Below are 14,524 nucleotides of genomic sequence, written 5' to 3' on the forward strand. Positions count from 1 at the left end.
TAGAGAGCCTAGAAGTAAACCTGCACAGATATAGTCTGTTAACTTCTGACAAAGGAGGCAAGAATATACAATATGGTAAGGACAATCTCTTCAATAAGTGGTGTTGGAAAACTGAGTAGCCATTACAGAAGAATGAAATTGGATCACTGTCTCACACCATATACAAAAACTAAGATGGATTAAAGGTGAAGAAAATGTTGACATCTCTCTTGGCAATCAATTTTTGGTTCTGGCTGCAAAAGCATAAACAAGAGAAACTATACACCAACTAAAAGGCATCACCACAACAAAGGAAAATAACAAATGAATAGATAACCTAGTGAATGGGAGAAAATATTTGCAAGTCACATATCTGATAAGGGACTAATATGCAAAATATTTAAAGAGTTCACATACGCAATAGCAAAAAATGTTCAGTTTAAAAATGGGCAGAGGATTTCAATAGAATTCTTCCAAAGAAGACATACAAATGCCCCTAGGTACATGGACAGATCTTCAACATCATTAAAGGTAAATGGGTAAATAAAAACCATACCTAGACAGTATCTCATCAATTACTGGTTGATCATCAAAAAGACAAGAAACAAGTGCTGGTGCAGATATGGAGAAAAGTCCTTGCACGCTGTAAACTGGTGCGCTACTCTGGGCGGAGTGGATGAAGGCAGTCAAAAGGACAACCTTCCAGTTATAAGTTAGGCAAGTTTAATGTATGGTATAGTGACTATAGCTGATACTCTGTTTCATATTTGAAAGTTGCTAAGAGTAGACCTTAAAGTTCTCATGATTTAAAAAAAATTATTTGTATGTGGTGATTGATAGTAACTAGACTGTGATCATTTCACAATAAATAGACATACTGTATCATGTTACACATTATCTGGGGAAAGGAAAATAGGACAGAAGTAGCAGCAGCAATCAGAATGGCCTTGGTTGATTGATGTTTCCTTTTTTCTCATGGTTTTAGTCTGGTTTGTTAAGAGTTTGACTTCCTGCCTTTGGCTCAAGGGACTGGTTTAACCCCAATTTGAAAGAGAATCTGAATCACAGACTGTCTAGGTCACACAGTTCAAGGAGCTCATTTATCTCTTGGGCTGAGGGCCTTGAGGGGCAGAGTAGGAAATGGTTTTGGCCTAACTGGGCTTTACCAAATGCTGATACTGGAGCTGGTTTTCTTGTAACAATCCGGCAGTGACTCTTCCATTTTAGAGAGGTCCCTTTTGGATTTCTGCAATTGTTGTTGGTCTCTTCAACCTCCTAGTCCTAGTTGTCCTGACCTTGTGAGATATGAAACCCCGAGCTGCTCTTCCTAAGTGCTCTCGTCTTCACCTTAGGTTAGGCTGCCAGCACTCCCTATTTTTAGACACTCCAGAATACAAAGCTGTCTCTGAGAAGATCTTACTGGATTAGTGGGGAAATTCTTTCGTATCAGTTAGAAACTAACCATTTTTACTTTCAGATGGAACATTTCTCTTTCCAGGGCTCAAGCTCTGGTAGGAATAAACAGGGACTGGTTACCCCTGCAGTGAAACAGCAGCCACCAGGCCAGAGGGTGTGGGCTGATCACACCAAGTGTGGCCCACATCACGGTGCCCCCCAAGGAAATAGCTCCTTATTTCTGCTGTGTTTTCTTGTCCTTCATGGAAGTGCTAGACTCTCTCTTTCTGCCTGGGTGACCTGTGTGTGACCTGTGACAGGAAGGCCTGCTTCTGGCTCTGTTGCTCTGGCTTGACCCTGACAGCCCCTGGTTCAGGGCAAGCTGCAGAAGCCCAAAGGTCTTTTTAGGGTGCTAGTGACCTTTCGGTGTGTTTCATCTTCCTTGGCTTTCTTGTGATGTGGCCATTTGCATCCAGGCCATCTGCCTGCCCGAGCTTGGGGAGTCTCCAGAGGAATGAACCCTGGAATCTGGGTAAAAAATGGGGGACTGTAGGGTTGTGTGAGAGTTTAGTGACGGCCGCCCCTTGCTAGCTGCTTATATGCCCCACCGCCTTGGCATTAGCGTATTTGCTCTGCTCTGTTTGTGCTTTCAGAAGCTCAGGATCCTAGTTGTATTTCATCTGTTCGTAAGGTAAGATCTTAAATTTGTAGGTTTTTTTTTTTTTTAGCATTTTCACTTTATCTTTCAATGACTCCATGAAGTAGTGAGGGTGAGAGGTTATGGGGACTTGCTTAAGCCTTGGAGTTGGGCTGGTAATGGCAAAGCAAAGGGCAGAATTTAAGCCTCTTTCTGCTTAATAGTGCTATTGATCACATAGTTGGATTCCGGGCAGTGGAACAACAGGAGAATGAATTCCAATCAACTGCATGCCCCTGCTTCAGATTTAGGTCCTGACTGCCCAAGAAACTTGTGAAATTAAGAGCACTTCAACGGAGGTGCTCCTCACAGAGACAGCTGCCTGCCTGATCTTCCACATTGTGACCAGCTTAGCTGCCAGAAGCCTCTTCATCATGAGCATGACTTGCCCTACGATTAAGCCCTAAGCTTGCTGGGGAAGGAAGCAAAGGCTGTGACATCAGAGAGTAAGTTAGAAGAACCACCAGAAGCCACATAGTCTTGAGTTGTTGGTGTACTCAGTAAACAAGATCATGGCTATGTGTGCATCTCTAGTGTAGGAAGTCTGACAAAATTACTCAGTAAATGTTAATCTTTTGCTCACCGGGAGACCTCACTGTAAGACTATCATTCCCACATCAGGTTAGTCCTGTACAGAAGTTCAAGTTTCACTAGAAACCACCACCCGCCTCACCTTTCTGTCAAAGCTGTTATTCTGGGATGGAGAGGGTGGGTGTTGTGGATGGGATCTGGGCAAGTGGCATAGCAAAACAGAGCAGTGTCTTATTTTTACCTTGGCGGTGCTCCAGCTGATTGCCTTGCCCAGAGGTGGCTGCCAGGGGGCCCGTGGGTACAGCGGTCAGGAGCCTACCCCGGAGCCGGGGCCCCATCCTCAGGATGCGCACGCTCAGGGGCCGAAGGCAGTGATTAGTAAACCGGAGCTGCACGGGGACTCTGGTGTGAATCTTAATCAGACTCTTCCCCATGGTGGCCCAGGAAAGGCAGATACTTCTTCGGTGGAAACCAGTCAGGCAGGGGGCATATAGAGAAAAAAGATGGAAAACCAACTAGGGCCAAAGGATTTTTGCTACTCTCGTGCATGGCAGCCCCTTTGCAGTGCCTCCCGGGCTGGAGAGTGGCTGGCTCTGCCGCAGGAAAGGCTGAGCTGTGGGGAGAGAGCAGCTCTGAGAGGCCAATGTTATCAGGAAACTGGATTCAGTCTGAAGTACTCAGAGCCATAAAAAGTAATGCTCTTGAAGTCTGTAGCTGTTGTCCTGAGGCCCATATAAGGGCCCTGGATCTTTCAGAGACAGAGGGCAGGGGCATGAGGACTGCCCCTGCAAATCCAGGATGTGAAGCTACAAAGACTTTGACCTTTGGGCTGGGTGTCTCTAAATTTTGAGGAGGGGCCCCTTTCTCCAGGGGGCTCTATTTGAGGCCCTGCAGAGAGGTGCCCCACAGAGCACAGTGGGTGAAAGGAACACACATCCTTGAGAATCCTCCCTGCGTCAGGCTGGTGCTAATAACAAGTGGCCTCCCTCAGCAGAGAGGGCAAGACCAACCAACTACACAGCCATTGTTTTTAAGGGTCACAGTTCCGTGGGCTTACATGGTTTCAAACTAAAATGTTAATGTTTTTGCAGTTTCCTCCATTGCTTTTGGAGAGCACAAACAAAGCCTTTCTCTGGAAAAGTCAAATGATTTCTGTAATATTATGGGCCATGTGGACTACGGAGAGACAACCTCACAGAGCACGAACCAATTCCAAATGTTTATAATTTGCTGGGAGTTCAGTGCCCTTCTGGGGCTCTCATCACATTGCCCTCAGCCCTGCCCTGGGTGGGGTGGACAGTCAAGGTCAGCCTTGTTTGTCGGGAGCTTTAAAGACAAACCTCCTCTTGAGAGAGGAAATCTGGCTTCCTGAAAATAATCCATTCTTTATACATTCCCGAGCTTTGTAATCCCTGTACTGATATAGCCACTAACTGCTAAAGTCTTATTATATCTGCATCCAAACCAGATGTCCATCTGCCTCCTCCCGCTCTGCCGAGGAAGTTCTTAGCTTCCGCCTACCCTCTCCTGCGCCAGCCCTCATGGGTCCCGGCCGAGGGCCGTGACTAGGATGAAGGTTGCGCTTGTCTGTAAGCAGCCTGGGCTCTGGGTGTGAAGAGCAGGTTGGCTTGGGGAGTAGCGCCTGACCATGGCCTGGCCTGGTAAGTGTGACATTCTACGAACTGAGGTTTTGAGGACATACCCTTGGGAGGCTGTCCTCCAAAAGCTTTCTTAGAGGCCCCGCCCCACTGCACCCTTCCCTGGCATTGGCAAACATGGGTGACTATTTTGGACTTTGATAAGCTTTGAAGCTGCTGCAACACGAGATGGTATATTCTGGGAGGAGGCTGGAAGCTCAACTAGAGCGGGTGGGGACCTGCGGCAGCCCCACAGCTTAACCAGGGGGAGCATGAAGACAGCCTCCGAATTCTGCTAACCCTGCTTGGCAACTGCTCCAAATAAACTATATCCGCATTTGGACAGCCTCAGTCTTTTGTCTCAGCATATTTTGGGGGAGCAGAAATGCATGTGGCTCCTCTCTTATTTGATACATGCATTAGTGCTGCTGGCTTCCCTCAGGGGTGGCCTTTTCTCTGGGAGGACATCCGTCCTGACTTTCTGCTGGAAATTTAGGATGAAGCTGATGGGATGAAGGGCCACAGAGAGGAGAAAAAGTTCCCTTGAGGGAGAAGAAATTCATTACACTTTCCTGAGATAAACATGCCAAAAGAAGAGCTGTGCTCACTTCAGCCTAACACAGGAGGACAAACCTGGAGCCCGCCAGACCTCTGTCATTCTGTACCTGGCACCGCAATTATACTTGTCATTGACAAGACCCCTTCACACCCGCACGCCACAGTGTAGGCCACAGGATGAGAGAGGATAAGCAGCCTGCTCTAGAAAGCATGTGGCAGAGCTCTGGCTGGAAACCTCATCCTTGACTTCCTGGCAAGGATCTTCCTGCCTAGGAAATGCTTTTGTCCCTTTCAAGTTACTCCTGTGTATATCCGCTTCCGCACAACTCATGAGAAGGTAAGGAAGAGGTTCCTGTCTCACAAATGGAACAGCAAAGACAAATAATTGATGGTAGCTGCCCCGCCAGGGTTCTCAAGCCCGAGACTCTGTGGTTCTATACTGTGCTCACGCGATGCAGAGGATTAGAACCAGAACAACACATCATGAAATTCCAAACACAAATCAGAGATCGTCCAGAAGAGCAGAGTAATGATGTCCTTCCTAACCTGATTCTTCATTAACTAGCAGCATTCTTATAGATAGGGCAAAGGATGCTTTCATTTCCAAGACAAGTTTGAAGTAACTGCAATTTCCTGCTCCTTGAGATCTTCTGAAATCTTACAAAAAACGCCATCTTTGGGAATGAAAGCACTCAGCTTCGTACCTGTGTCTAGCTTGTGGGGCAAGCTGTGGCAGTGACAACAGCTAGAAGGCACTGTTCATACCAAGGGTGTCTCCTAACAGTACTAGCCACCCAGGGGTTGGAGAGGTGTTGGCCTTGGGTACTGGGGTACTTCAGTGAAGATGTACAGGCTGTCTCTCCCCATTTCTGCCTCTTCCCAAAGGAAGGAAGGGTAGCGAGAGATGAGGCACACTGGATTTCCTGAGACGATGGTTGGGAATTCGGATAACGAGAGGACAGATCTCTGCACCTGAAGCAGAAGCTAGTGGCAGCTAGTGGAATGCTTCAAATTTTTCATTTCTTGATTAACTGCCTCAGTCACCCTGATCAGTTAAGCTTCTTTTCAGATCTGGTAAACAAGAGAAAAGCCTTTTGCTGAAACACTATTTCAGAAGTGCACAGAAACTGGTAAACCCCAAATACAGCGTCTCCTAAGGGTCTATCCTATTACTCTTTAGGTCTATAATCCCCTCTTGCATTGCAGCTCAGCGGCCCTGGATGGGGGTTCCCCTTTATCTGACGTCCAGCTGGTGTTCCCACCCGCTGAGTGAAACCTCCTTACCAGCGGGGAAGACTGTCCATCATGCAGATCTACTTGCATGAAATCTGCTGATGGCCCCTTTGGCGTTAGCCCGAGTCACAGCTTGGAGAAAGCCTGCGGTCGTCTCCAGAGCTTAGGCTCACCTTCCATGATTGAGATGTGGACAGCTCTTCTCCGGGTCCTGGGGACACTGCTTAGCCTTGGGCCGTGGGTTATGGACGGGCAGCTGCGGCTGGGAACCATCCCTGCTCTGAGGTGAAAGAAAAGGTTAGAGAACCTTGTCAGTTCAGTGCACAGATAGAGGAGTTGGGACTTAAAGGTGGGGAGCGGCGAGCAGAATTGCCTGCTGTATTTTGTTTTTGTTTTTAGATTTCATTGCTGCTTTTTGCCTTTAGTCTCCCAATCCCAGAGACACAGCTACAGACTCTTCCACCTTCTATTCCAAACCCACCTGAACTTTACTGTAGTGTGGCATTGGTCTTTGGGGGCAGAATTGTCAGGGAGTAGAGCTTCAAGATGAGCAGTACTCATGAAAGTGTGCCTGAAGCATGATCATGACAGCTCCCTGGATTTCCAACAGGGGCTGCACGTGAAGGGGATGGTCTCATCCCCGGATGGCAGGCCTGCTGGTCAGTCCTAGTCCTGTCATATTCTGAGTCTTACCAGTTTCTAGGAGATGGGCTTCTGCAAATGTCCAATTTACAGTTCTCCATGAAGCATGGATCCTGACACTATTTTAGACCCAGAGTGACAGGGCTGTCGGGCTATCCTGGCTTCCCGTAATGGACTGATTCCAGAACTAATGAAATAATGCTCCTTAAATATGTCCTCCCATTTTCTATGACCAATTTCAGGACTTGGGAGAATAGAATTACCCAGGAAAGAGGTTCCTGGCTCTGTCACACTGTCTGCATCACTTTCCATCAAGGCTTCAGGGGTAACTAGGGTCAGATAGTTTTGCCCACATTGTTAGCTGAGAAAACTCTCTTACCCCCTGTGCTTTCTCCTTCCACATTTGGGAACCACTGTGGCCAGATGTTCATAACACTCCCCCTGCTTACTCTTGAGAGTCTGGGATCTGAGATGGGGCTGATTTGTGGGGGAAGCCCCTGGTTATTTATTTTTTTTAAATTTTATTTTTATATTCCCCATACAATTACAACCCCCTTATTTTGACCCCAAGCCCTCCTTTCCCCACCCCCCACCCCCCATAGAGTGTCTCTGGTTCATAGCTGTTTGTTGATTTTGAGTTTTACTTTATTATAATTAGTCTTTCCTGGTCCCTTATGTAGGTTTTCTAGATTCCTGCTATGAGTGAGACCATCCGGTATTTTTCTTTTTCTTTCTGGCTTATTTCGCTGAGCATGATCCCTTCCAGTGCCATCCATGTTGCTGCAAATTGCATGTGTTTATCTTTTTTGAATGCTGAGTAATATTCCATGGTGTATATGGACCACATCTTCTTGATCCAGTCATCTATTTTTGAAGCCCCTGGTTATTTACCTGTGTATTTCCGGTGGCTCCCGTTTGATCTTGGCACTGGATTCCATTACTTCTTTTGCAACTCGGCCACTAGAAATAGTATAATAAAGTGAATGGCAAGAAGTGAGATGGTGTTTTAAGACTGGGCTCCCCTGCAAGGTCTCAGATTCATTAGCTAAATTGGAAAACGGTGTCATTGGCCTACCCTCCCACACTGCCCAATGTTTTGGTCACCAAGAAAGGCTTGCTTGCTGCAGTAAAGAGTCTAAGGTGTCCTGACAGCTTATCTTAGCTCTCTATCTCTGAAGTCTTTGGATCCTCCATTCTCACTTAGAAATGATTCCTCATTGTCCAGGTGTTCAAAAAATGTTGCAAAAAAAGATCTTTAGAAAGACATGAAAGGAGTCACTGCTGTAGTTCGCATTTTGCTGCTGTTGTAAGGGCAGGAGGAGAAGATACACATTTTAAACCCCACAGACAAACATCTGCAGGGAAGGAAAAAGAATCAAAGGGTTAGGAGACAGGAGAACTGGATGGAAACCGCAGGCTTTTCTGGGTGTTTCCAGTGTCTCTCAGAAGGGTAAGGACCCCTGAGCAGCTGTTCTCTAGAGAAGGGTCTAAAAATAGGACCATAACGGTTACTTACTGTCACTATTTACCTGTATCGGAACCGGCTCCCTTTAAAGAATAAGTTGCTGCTGGACACCGTGCGGACTTGGCTTGACTTCTCCAGCCTGCAGCAAGGCAGAGGCCAGTGTCACACAGGCTACGGCCACGTGTTCTCAGATCCTCCCAAAGGCTACTTGAGGAAACTTCAAGCCCTGCATGGGGCTTTTTTATCAGACCTCACTCTGCTCTGATTCTCCTTTAGGACCCAACGCTATGCTCACGGGTTCAATGCCAGGGACAGTCAGGTTGAAACCTGCTTTCATGTTAAGAGTGAGGGTCCCCCAACAATACTTCATGGGGTTCACGGAGGAGACGGAGAATGAGTGTTAGGGATGGTGATCTTGGGGGGATGACAGTGCCACCCACCCAGACTCAGCCAGGCCACTTATTAGAAGGGAGATCTTGGGCATATGTCTTTCCCTCTCTTCGCCTCAGTTGTCTTATCTATAAAACGATGAAGCTGGAGCTACTTGACCTCAGTTGTCCCTTCCAGTCCCAATATTTGATGATCTGTGTCCATGTTGGTAATTGTGGGTGAAGAGAGTAGTGGCTGCCCTTCCCATTCCATCTCCCTCTTGGAAAGTCCTAAAGTACATTGTCATAGTAAAGACTCGGACAAGTCCTGCAATAAAGTAACTCGCTTAGCTTTACTAAGAGTTCCCTCATTTATTTAAACTTGGAACCATTTCTCCTCCCCCAGAAAGTAACATTAACATTACTTTCAAGGGTGCAGACCGCCAATGTGGAGCGCTATAAAACTCCTCCTGGGGGACTTTGATCTCTTTAGTCCTCTTGCACTGAGAAAGGAAGCTTGAGCAGAGCTGCACAGAGCGAAGTCTGGCAAGACCCAACTCAGCCCAGACATGCCCAGGACACCCAAAGGGCTAATCCAGCTGGGACTGTGAGTGGCAGTGAGTAGTGAGCTGTCCCACTGCCCATGCGCAGCGGTTACAGGGAGACCTCACCCCCGCCTCTCTCTCATTCCCTGGAGCCTACACCCACTGCCCTTTTGCTTAAACATGTTGAATCTGACCCAGCTCCCTTCAAAATGGGCTTTAAAGCCAAAGGCAGGTGGGGGAGCTGCTCGTTAGAGATGCTCAGAGTGAGTCCAGAGTGGCTGTGGCCAGAGACTCAGTGTAACTGGGGATCTGACCCAGCTGGAGGCTTTCGCCTCAGGACACTAAGCAGTCAATGGAATTAAAAAACCACCCTGGTTTCCAGTGTGCAGTATGGGTATTGGGTGGGCTAGCTAGATGGGAAGATTTATGAATGGAAAAATGTAGAAACCGAGTTTGGTCACAGGTTCAAAAGTACATAGTACAGATGGAAAAACAAAGGCCCCTGGAAAATGTGCAGATATGTTTGCATGGCTTTCCTTGGACACTCAGGCCTGATCAGGAGGGAAGTTTTGACCATGCAAAGGTCTCATAAAAGTGTCTTCCCCATGAGGAGAAAGCAGCTCACTTAGGTTAGAATTCTGGCTGCCCATTCAGTCCAGTAACAAATGCACAGAAATTATTAAGCAATTCAGAAATCCTACCCAAGTAATGGCCTTGGGGGCTGTGGCACTAGTAACTGGGAGGAGATCAGTCCTGCTGGCCACATCCCACAGCAGCCAGAGGCAGTAGTGCTCCCTGGAGAGAACAACCGTGCCTACCCAGCCCAGAGCAATTCCGCGCTCCAGGTTACAGGAGGCAGGATTCTGGCCTGTCGGGTGGAATATACCGCATACTCTTTTATGTTTTTTCCTGGGTTTTTTCTTTTGGTTGTCACAAACACGTCTGATGTTGTCCTGATTTAGTTTTTTTTTTTTTTTTTTTTTTTTTTTTTTTTAATTTTCTAGAGGCATGTCTTATTTATTTATTTATTTATTATTTGTTTGTTTGGTTTATACATGCACTGGGTGCAGTCAGAAGCGCGGGAGGGTGAGAGAATTCACCAGAGCCAGAGCGGGGAGCAGAGCAGGCAGAAGGACCGAAGTACACTGCTGAGGGGAGCAGCGGGCGGCAGGAGAGGTCTGCGCACCATGTGGGACCCTCCTCCGGTGGCCGGGGAGCAGCCGGGGATCGAACCGGCTGCAGAGGCTGCAGGCAGCTTCGCAACCCAGCGCTCAACCGCTGCGCCACCAGGGAGGCCCATGTTGTCCTGATTTAGATACAGCTTATTAAAGCATGTATCATTGAATTCTATTTTTAAAACAAGACCAAGGGTCTTAGTGAAACTTGCTTTACTTGGCACCACCCCCGTTTCTTGAAGGGCCATTTCTTTGCTCCCTAGTGCCTTTCTAATCATGTTCTTAATCAAATAAACAGTACAAAAGCCTCACACATTTTACAGAATCCTTTGGTAAGCAAAGGTCTTGCCTTTGGCCCAAAATTGGCTTATCAATAACAGACAAGCCCTTTCCGCTCTTCAGGTACTTTGTCCCAGCATCCTGGGCACTTGACCTGACCTGGTAATACCCCAGGCAATGACCCAGTAGCACAAACTGGCATCCACCCCAGCTCAAAACCAGGCCACCCACTAGGGTGTGGGACTCAGAGTCTCTCCAAGGCTTAGGGAGCTTCTCTGGGCTCTGCCTGCTCCTTCATGGAGCTGTTGTGTTCCAGCCTCACAGGACTCTCAAAGGCTGCATAGGGCTGGCTTAACTCCAGTCTGGCACCCATGGGCTTTCCCTGGCTCAGTCTAAATCTGAAAATATCCAGAATGACTGGCCACTGGGGCCTGCCTAAGAGCATCACACACCAGACCTCTTGGACAATTGCTAAAACATCCCAGATTTTAGGGGGGGCGGGTACAGATAAACCTCCAGGAGAGAGACATGCAGAGGGGTCTGCGTTTTCTAAGGAAGCCCAGCCCCAGCATTGTGTCTCTTTCAGCAAGTTCTTCAAAGTCTGCCTGCCCATTATTCCTCAAGAAGTAAGTGACCTTTATGACTGGCTCTGATAAAGGGTCCTGGCTACATGTGTCCACTCACTTGTAGAAGGCTTGGTTCTCGATTCCACATTTCCAAAGGTGCTTGCAGGCTTCTGGAGTTGGAGCAAAATATGTGAGAATAATTTTCTTTTCCTAAAAAAATTCCATATGGAAACAGCTGAGTGTGTGCAGAGATGTGAATGGTGAAGCAGACCAGGATGCTGGCCTCTGAGCTAAGGGTTCCCCACTACTCAGAAAAGACTGTAGACGGGAAGGCACTGCCTGGCAGCTGACTGGTTGCAGAGAAAGCCAGCAGGACCCACTGGGGCAGAGCTCAGTTGAGTGTATAAGTTCATACCCGGCAGGTTTAATCGGAGTAAGTCTCAACTGGCATTAGTTGACCCAGAGAGCGCTCACCACAGAAATACTTGCATCTGGATTTTTTTTTTTTAATTTTTATCTCTTGGAATTTTCATATGGAAGCAGGAGAATCTTACTCTGCATTCCCTGGAGGTACAGAATCTCTGGTGTCATCAGCATCCCTGAAGAAGTCCTGTGCTCCAGGGCCTAGCTGCTTCTGCACCCCTCACCCCGGGTCTTGACCTTGGTCTTGGCTTAGCATGCAGGTGGCTTAGCTCTACCTGGACCACTCTGGCTCAGGTCTGGCCAGTAGGAACCACCCCAGTGCCCAGCTCTCCCCAAAGAGAAGGAAGCTGCACTCACCTCTTTCTGACTTACATATAAATAGAAAGTCTTCCCTTCAAATTTCAGCTTGGTCACTTCATTCCTAGAAGCACAAAGAGAGCGCCTGTCACCTCCCTGTGGGCTGCCTGTTCACAGCTAAGTCTTGTAGATGCACAGCCCACCCTGACTGGAAGGGGCTCCAGGCACAGACACAGTTTTAGCCAAATTAGAACCGAAACAAGACAGCAGCGCAGTGGCCTTAGAGTTGTTGAAACAGTTCAATCCAGCTTTCTGGTCAATCACACTATAATAATAGGGTGATAGGAGGATTTCGGGCTCATCAACAGTGGCTGTAAAAGGGAAACGTTTGCATGGAAAGTGAGTTTAGGCAGAGTGTCCCGGGCCATGTCAGGATTTGGCTCATAACACAGGTGCATTATCTAGATGGGACTGTCAGACGAGGATGCCACAGGTAGCTGATGAGGCCAAAGTTCAAGATTCAGCAAATAATGAAAAACAATGCAACCAGGTTCTGAGGGAGTTGAGTCTGTCAGGTGACTGTGCCACTGGATGGAAAATGCAGTTTAATGCAGACACATGTAACGATCTCAGGGAGGGGGTGGGGAAACATACCAAAGAGAGGGAACAGATTACATGGAACAGTCATGCAGCGTACTGACCAGGAAAGGGGCTTAGGGGTTTTTGTAGAAAAATCCTTGAAGCCACCAGCCCAGTGAATGGCTGCAGTAAAAGAGGTAAACAGGATACTGGGGTACGTCACCCGCCGGACAGACACAAATCAGAAGAAGTGACATGGTTACTGTACATGGCACGGCTTAGACCTCACCTCCGCATACTGCTCTCAGCCTTGGTTATATTTACAAAATGGAAAAGTGGCCAGGGTCTTAGGTGGATGTCCCTGAGAGCCAGAGAATGAGATCGGTCACTCCTGACTGTCCTTCCAGAGGCCTGACACAGCTGCCCTCTGGAGCTGCAGGCCCTCCCGCCTCACTGGGGGGTGGAGTCCTTATTTTTCTACCCAACTGGGACCACCAGGAGGTCTGACCATGCACATCTGCCTCCACTTGGCTTCTTCCTCTTTGCAATTTCTAGGGAGATTTCCTCAATATCCTAGGAAGTAACAGAAAGATAGTGAGAACCACTTACCCAATGTACTGCTGGGGCAAAACTCGGGACAGAGGAAGGTCACTTGTTCCCTGCAGCCCTAGCATTCACGGCTGGGTCGGGATGAGAGTTCACAACCTCTGACTACCAGCTCTGAACTGACTCAAGTCGCAGGCGCTCCTGATTCCCTCCCAACAGATCGACCACTCTCTCGTGCAGAGGATCCGGTAACTATCAATTGACTAACATAGAAAACATGCACCTCACCGAGGCTCCAACAGGCCAGCTAGGAAAGTACCGAATGGAGACTGGGTTTCTGCCTATTATTTCGAAGTTGCTCTCTTGTGAAGAGGAGACTTCCTGAGGAAGTGAGCCGGAGGGGCCGGCACACGCAAAGGGTCTGGGAGGCCTGGGTGAGCATCAGGGCTTCTGGAGGGCTCCGCATACTTCAGGGAATGCGGGTCCCTGTAACCGGGGTGTCTACTTGTTTCTAGCTACACCTGCCCCCACCAGACTTCCCATGAGGCCGCTACCCCATCAGAGGTTGGCCTGGGGGCCAGGGCGTCTCAAGAACATCTGACGGTCTGGATGTGTCCAGTCAGGTCAGCTCGTCCTCACTGGGGAAGCGGTGGCCTGATCCTGCTTATTCTTTTCTTGCACAGTATTATCTTGGACGGGAGACTCCAAAAGGTAGCTTTTTACCCAGAGAGCGCAGTCGGAGGCCAACCTGAGCAGGCCTAGCAAGCACGCACCTTGGGGGTGTTCACTGGTCGCTGTTCTAGGGAATGGGGCCGGGCTGGGCACGCCTGAGGGGCGGGTTCACCAGCTTTCTGGGTCATCACCATCTCGCCGTTCTTCACAAGATCACCAAGGGCTGGGAAGATGTTCATAAAGTCAGCAGGGGAGCTGAGGAGGACAGAGGAGGGTGGGTGCCCTGCCGCACCCCCGCAGGAAGCTGCTCCATCCTCAGGTTCTCTACGAGCTTCCGCAGAAGGCAAAGGAGTCAAGACCGGGAGAAGGCTGCCCTGCGGAGCTCTGCTAGGAGAGCGCTGGTCTAAGCCCGTGGGAGGAGTTGGCCAGCTCAGACTTGGCAGTGAGGCCCAAGAAGGCACAGAAATCACAGGGGCTTAGGAGAATATGCAACTGTTCTGATGAGGCTGAAAATGTTTGGACAGGCCAGAAAAGGGGTCGCCAGCACAGCCAAATCACCACCACATACCAGTCAGCGTTGCATCAGCTCCCAGAGCTGCGGAGCAGAGCAGACTCTGAACAGGTAGAGAGGAAGCAGTTCAGAGGCGCTTCAGCTGAGGCAGAGGCCCCTGTCTGCTAGCAATGGGAGTGTAAGGGCGGCCCCCCGGGGGGGGGGCAGGAAGTGGGGAAGGGAGAGACACTTAAGCCCTAAGAGGTACTGGACAGCAGTGGAGCACCACGGGTGCTCCTGCAGGCTCAGCATCCACCCAGGAGTCAGCCTGAGGAAGGCGTCCTGCCAGACCAACAGGGCACCTTCTGTCTGCCCCAGGTTCACTGTGGGCCCCTCCCTTGATAGGGGGGTGGGTAAGGGAGCGGGGTGCCCTGGAGAGCCTCTGGC

The 14,524-nt window shown here is 48.8% G+C and overlaps 1 protein-coding gene across 6 annotated transcripts in view; it reads right to left on the reverse strand.

Moving 5' to 3' along the window:
* The window catches only part of FRMD5 (FERM domain containing 5), a gene marked incomplete at both ends in the record, with an annotated part of 291,583 nt that overhangs the window by 1,792 nt on the left and 275,267 nt on the right, over positions 1-14,524 (reverse strand). For 4 of the 6 annotated variants that reach the window (XM_084239478.1, XM_084239476.1, XM_084239475.1 and 1 more), the window contains 5 exons: positions 6,204-6,310; positions 7,564-7,632; positions 8,202-8,276; positions 11,189-11,280; positions 11,851-11,914. In XM_084239478.1, the coding sequence (XP_084095604.1) occupies positions 6,204-6,310; positions 7,564-7,632; positions 8,202-8,276; positions 11,189-11,280; positions 11,851-11,914 (407 nt within the window). Of the gene's footprint in view, positions 1-6,203; positions 6,311-7,563; positions 7,633-8,201; positions 8,277-11,188; positions 11,281-11,850; positions 11,915-12,491; positions 12,579-14,524 lie in introns of all 6 variants that reach the window. The other 2 variants (XM_084239474.1, XM_084239479.1) reach the window with 2 other exon arrangements.

Source organism: Talpa europaea (assembly GCF_964194135.1).
Source record: "Talpa europaea genome assembly, chromosome: 8".
NCBI classification, from domain to species: Eukaryota; Metazoa; Chordata; class Mammalia; order Eulipotyphla; family Talpidae; genus Talpa; species Talpa europaea.